Below are 5,957 nucleotides of genomic sequence, written 5' to 3'. Positions count from 1 at the left end.
GTCTGTGTGTATCTTTCTCTCTCTCTTTCTCTCTGTCTGTGTATCTCTGTCTGTGTCTCTTTCTCTCTCACTTTTTTTATTTCCCACTGTTTATGTATATATAGAAACTAATAAAAATCCTGTTGATGTGAGCTTGAGAAACCCTCCTGGTGTCTAATATGGAGAGTGAACGCCGGTGTGTTGGTGTCGAGGTTGGGTGTATGGCAGTGTGTGACGGTGTCTGTGTTGACGACAGGGGAGCTAAGAGACACAGCGGGCAGACCTCCACCCACGGACGCACCCCCATGTACGGCTCCCAGACCCCCATGTACGGCACCGGCTCCCGTACCCCCATGTACGGCTCCCAGACGCCGCTGCACGACGGTGAGACACACACACACCCACACACACACGCTTCTCACTTCCAGAAGGTAGGATGGATAGTGTAGAGGGCTCGGCCACCGCTAATGCATTGTTCTAGAACCTATGAATGTTCCCAGACATTCTAGAACCTTGAGGATGTGGCCAAACGTTCCAGAACCTATTAACGTTCCCAGGCGTTCTAGAATGTTGAAAATGACCCCAGGTGTTCTAGAAGTGAGGGTCTGATAGAGCTTTGTGCTGTCCCTGAACAGGAAACCGCACGCCTCATTACGGCTCTCAGACCCCGCTGCATGATGGGAGCAGGACGCCGGGACAGAGCGGGGCGTGGGACCCCAACAACCCCAACACACCCTCCAGGTACACACACACACTCTCCATGCACACAACCACACACACACATCTGCCACTGTTGACTATAGTAGCTACCTTGTAAACACTGTTCAAAAGTTGTAACCTTTAAAAAAAGTAATTACTAAGTAATAAACAGATGAATGAGAGTAGTGCTAACCTGTGTGTGTGTTCCAGGGCGGATGACGAGTACGACTTTGGTTACGATGATGAGCCGTCGCCGTCCCCGCAGGGCTACGGGGGCACGCCCAACCCCCAGACCCCCGGGTACCCCGAGGTCCCCTCCCCCCAGGTCAACCCCCAGTACAACCCCCAGACTCCTGGAACCCCCGCCATGTGAGTAGCACACACACTCACACACACACACTCACACACACAGGCAGTGCTGTCATTAACCCCCCCCCCCACCCCCCAGGTACAACACAGAGCAGTATTCCCCCTACGCGGCCCCTTCTCCCCAGGGCTCCTACCAGCCCAGCCCCTCCCCCCAGAGCTACCACCAGGTGGCTCCTAGTCCCCTGGGCTACCAGAACACGCACTCCCCTGCCAGCTACCACCCCACGCCCTCGCCCATGGCCTACCAGGTAAGACCCTCCTCCTCCTCTTCCCTCTGAAGTCGTCAGACACCAGACACTGTTTATCCAACTCTCTCTCACACACACACAAATTCTCCATCTGGGGTCAGATGGCTGAGCGGTTAGGGAGTCGGGCTAGTAATCAGAAGGTTGTCAGTTCGATTCCCGGCCGTGTCAAATGACGTTGTGTCCTTGGGCAAGGCACTTCACCCTACTTGCCTCGGGGGAATGTCCCTGTACTTACTGTAAGTCGCTCTGGATAAGAGCATCTGCTAAATGACTAAATGTAAATGTGACCCCCGCCCCCCAGGCGAGTCCGAGCCCCAGCCCTGTGGGCTACAGCCCCATGACCCCGGGAGCCCCGTCCCCCGGGGGGTACAACCCCCACACCCCCGGCTCCAACATCGACCAGGCATCCAGCGACTGGGTCACCACCGACATCCTGGTCCGGGTCAAGGACACCTTCATGGACCTGCAGGTGGTCAACCAGAGCGGGGTCATACGCAGCGTCACCGTGAGTGTCCACACACACACACACACATGTACACACACACACACACACACATACGTACACACACACTCCCATCCTGTCTGTCACACCCCCTCACCCTCACACAGATGTAGATCCAGGCTGATGTGTGGGGAGTCTGGAAGCCTCCAGGTCTGTCAACATCACATGCACAAGTACTGAAGAAGTCCATTTGTCACATTTCTTAGTAAAGACGGCACACTAAGTAATGGTAAACATATGCACCACAGTCATCTCGCACACACACACACACACCATAGTACAGCATCAAGCTGGGCTAATAGGACATTTGAGTGAATACAGCAGGGTTGATAGGGTTTTTAGTGTTGGCAGACATGCAACACGTGTTCTGCCTGTCCAGGCAGCTTCCATGTTCATTTCCCTTGGAAGGGATTATTGTTGTTTTGGAGTCCAAGATGATGTAAATCACTGAGAAAAAGAGTTGTCATCTCATCTCTCTTTCCTCCTGCTCCTCCTCTCTCCTCCCCCTGCTCCTCCTGCCCCTCCTCCTCTCTCCTCCTGCTCCTCTCTCCTCCTCTCTCCTCCTGCTCCTCTCTCCTCCTGCTCCTCCTCCTCTCTCCTCCTGCTCCTCTCTCCTCCTGCTCCTCCTCCTCTCTCCTCCTCCTCCTCTCTCCTCCTGCTCCTCCTCCTCTCTCCTCCTCCTCTCTCCTCCTGCTCCTCTCTCCTCCTGCTCCTCCTCCTCTCTCCTCCTGCTCCTCCTGCTCCTCTCTCCTCCTGCTCATCCTCCTCTCTCCTCCTCTCTCCTCCTGCTCCTCCTCCTCTCTCCTCCTCCTCCTCTCTCCTCCTGCTCCTCTCTCCTCCTGCTCCTCCTCCTCTCTCCTCCTGCTCCTCTCTCCTCCTGCTCCTGCTCCTCTCTCCTCCTGCTCCTCCTCTCTCTTCCTGCTCCTGCTCCTCCTCCTCTCCTCTCCTTCTCTCCTCCTGCAGGGTGGCATGTGCTCAGTGTTTCTGCAGGACACTGAGAAGGTGGTGAGCATCTCTAGTGAACACCTGGAGCCGGTCACGCCCACCAAGAACAACAAGGTAACTGCTCTGTTTGCTCCCAGTATCTCCTCCTCCTACACCTCCTCCCTCGACCCAGTATCTCCTCCTCCTACACCTCCTCCCTCGACCCAGTATCTCCTCCTACACCTCCTCCCTCGACCCAGTATCTCCTCCTACACCTCCTCCCTCGACCCAGTATCTCCTCCTCCTACACCTCCTCCCTCGACCCAGTATCTCCTCCTACACCTCCTCCCTCGACCCAGTATCTCCTCCTGCTACACCTCCCTCGACCCAGTATCTCCTCCTCCTACACCTCCTCCCTCGACCCAGTATCTCCTCCTACACCTCCTCCCTCGACCCAGTATCTCCTCCTACACCTCCTCCCTCGACCCAGTATCTCCTCCTCCTACACCTCCTCCCTCGACCCAGTATCTCCTCCTCCTACACCTCCTCCCTCGACCCAGTATCTCCTCCTACACCTCCTCCCTCGACCCAGTATCTCCTCCTGCTACACCTCCTCCCTCGACCCAGTATCTCCTCCTCCTACACCTCCTCCCTCGACCCAGTATCTCCTCCTACACCTCCTCCCTCGACCCAGTATCTCCTCCTACACCTCCTCCCTCGACCCAGTATCTCCTCCTCCTACACCTCCTCCCTCGACCCAGTATCTCCTCCTACACCTCCTCCCTCGACCCAGTATCTCCTCCTACACCTCCTCCTAGGGCTGCACAATTAATCGAATTTTAATCACAATCACGATTTTGGCTTCCCACGATCAAATTCGCGTGATCGAGTGATATTTAAAATGCGTCATTCCGTTCATAGTTTTTTTTGCTTTTTTTTTTTTTTTTTTTGCTTCCTAAAATATATTTACCCAATGGAAAATAGTGGCCTGTTGAAGTTTTGCTACATTTACTTTATTGATTTATTGATTTATATTTATTCTTTGAGGAGATGCACTGAATTTTGGTGAATAAAAGCACCCATTTCATTTTGATGCACATATTTGTACATTAGCAGGAATGTAGCACAATATGGATGTGAAAGCAGTTATAATTAGCCTAAGTGACAATCAAATATGTTGTGGTTAAAATCAACAAATAATCGTGATCTCAATATTGATCTAAATAATCGTGATTATCATTTTGGACATAACCGTGCAGCCCTACCTCCTCCAACCACCCAACTTCCCCTACACCTCCTACCACCCCCTCCCACCTTCCTGTTGATTGGTTGTCACCCAATGGTGTGGTAGTGGGGGCTGAACTGGCTGTGTCCTGAGCTGGCTGTGTCCTGGCCTGCAGGTGAAGGTGATCCTGGGGGAGGACCGTGAGGCCACAGGGATCCTGCTCAGTATCGACGGAGACGACGGCATCGTCAGGATGGAGCTAGACGACCAGCTGAAGATCCTCAACCTCCGCTTCCTGGGCCGCCTGGAGCCCTGAGCGCGCACACACACACACACACACACATGGGCCTGTCGACCCTGGGCCCCCCACTGGGCTCTCCCAGTCCAAGAACAACCTTTTGGACCTTGTATGCTGGTAGCTGTGGGAGGGCTCTCCAGCTGTAATAACTCAGCAGGCTTGTGTAATCTCAGGCTGGGCTGCTGTCCTGACGCCTGACAGGCTTTCGGGCAAAGTCTTCTGAATGAGTCATCTCTGGATCCCCCGACCCTCGCTCTGAGGGGATCTGAAAGGGCCTGGTTTTATTTTAATATTCTCTCTGTCTCTCTATCTCACCCTCTTTTTTCCTCAGTTAGTCTGACCTTGACTCTTAGTGAACCACAATCTGTTTTAGCTGTTCTTATTGGATGATTCTGTCAATGCTTGATTTTTTTTTTGTTGGGGGGGGGGTTGGAGTGGGAGTGAGTTAACTCCAGATTGACGTAAAACAGTGTACCATGTCAATAAACTGTCAGCTGTTCACCTGTGATGCTGCTTGGTGTTATTTGTAGCGGTGAGGAAGTGTGTCTCCGACACAGCTGCAGTATGGTTACTGCAGCTGGGAGAGGAACAGAGACATGAAGCACATGGCTCAGACACCAGACCAGTTTACTGTTGCACACAGATCAACATTACGTTCATGAACAGAATAAAGAAATATAGTTAGCTGCCTAAAGTTAATGCTAGCATTCTAATATCTTATAGTAGATGTCATCCTAATGTGACTTCTGGTGAATGGGTCAGTGCAGATGGACTCACATTCTCAAACACAAGACATGTCAAACGGTAGTTCAATGTGTTGATAATGTCTTCTCTAGCCCCGTGTGTGCGCGAGCGAAAGACCTAGGCAAGGCTTCCAGAAAGAGGCTGTAAACAGATCCAGTGTGGACTTCTCTAAATCTAAACTTCAATCATCAATGTGCTAGTTGCTAAACAGAGCCTGCACATGGGTATTACACAGGTATCTCTGGGTGCTTCAGCCACAGGGAGAGTGTGGGTGGTCGTGGTTGATGGGGAGGTAGAACAGAGGGGTATCTTTGGGACAGGGGTGCCCAGGAGAGGTGATCAGGAGCCTGGGAGGATGAGCCTTGGGGTCCTGGTCCTGGTGGGGCTCACAGCCCAGGGTCAGGTTCCTGGACAGGAGGATCTTCACCTGCATCAGCAGTTCTCGTCCCTGCCGGGGTGAGGGAGGGTGGGAGGGTTAGCAACAGACCACACCTGCACGTCCACATGGGACGTCATTCTGGATCAAACTAAATACGCAGAGAAGTTCGTAGTTGTGTGTGTGTGTTTATGCATGTGTTTGTTAGGGTTCACGTTTACCTTGTCATCCTGCATGCACTGGATCACCACATGGTGACCCAGGACTGGTGCCAGAACACCATAGATCTGATCATGCTGACCCCACACACACACACACAGAGAACAAAAACTGATTGTGTGCTGTGTGTGACATCATAGACCAGGGTTCTCCAATCCTGGTCCTCGAGAGCCGCTGTCCTGCATGTTTTAGATGTTTCCTGCTCCAGCACACCTGGTTCAAATGAATGGTAATTACCCGGCTTCCACAGAGCTTGATAACGATCCATTCATTTGAAACGAAATTGGAGAACCCTGTCATAGACCTTTAGGGAGATTTCACAAACTCTTGTTTTGACAACCGCTAATGGAAGTTTGTATCTGATTCGCTGAGTC

At 52.5% G+C, this 5,957-nt stretch overlaps 2 protein-coding genes across 2 annotated transcripts in view; one reads left to right on the top strand and one right to left on the bottom strand.

The window, feature by feature from the left end:
- The window catches only part of supt5h (SPT5 homolog, DSIF elongation factor subunit), a 15,794-nt gene extending 11,103 nt beyond the window's left edge, over positions 1-4,691 (top strand). The window contains exons 23-29 of the mRNA XM_062473521.1: positions 139-363; positions 615-720; positions 889-1,047; positions 1,127-1,295; positions 1,597-1,800; positions 2,761-2,856; positions 4,122-4,691. Coding sequence (XP_062329505.1) covers positions 139-363; positions 615-720; positions 889-1,047; positions 1,127-1,295; positions 1,597-1,800; positions 2,761-2,856; positions 4,122-4,262 — 1,100 coding nt within the window. The 3' untranslated portion in view covers positions 4,263-4,691. The remainder of the gene's footprint in view (positions 1-138; positions 364-614; positions 721-888; positions 1,048-1,126; positions 1,296-1,596; positions 1,801-2,760; positions 2,857-4,121) is intronic.
- Positions 4,692-4,854: 163 nt separating this feature from the next.
- The window catches only part of rnaset2l (ribonuclease T2, like), a 7,988-nt gene continuing 6,885 nt past the window's right edge, over positions 4,855-5,957 (bottom strand). The window contains exons 8-9 of the mRNA XM_062472974.1: positions 5,586-5,660; positions 4,855-5,436 (exon numbers count right to left, since the gene is read on the bottom strand). Of these exons, the coding sequence (XP_062328958.1) occupies positions 5,239-5,436; positions 5,586-5,660 (273 nt within the window). The 3' untranslated portion in view covers positions 4,855-5,238. The remainder of the gene's footprint in view (positions 5,437-5,585; positions 5,661-5,957) is intronic.

The sequence above is a fragment of the Osmerus eperlanus genome, chromosome 11, assembly GCF_963692335.1.
Source record: "Osmerus eperlanus chromosome 11, fOsmEpe2.1, whole genome shotgun sequence".
In the NCBI taxonomy this organism is placed as follows: domain Eukaryota; kingdom Metazoa; phylum Chordata; class Actinopteri; order Osmeriformes; family Osmeridae; genus Osmerus; species Osmerus eperlanus.
Note: the sequence above shows the minus strand (reverse complement) of the source record. Positions and strands in the feature narration are given on the sequence as shown.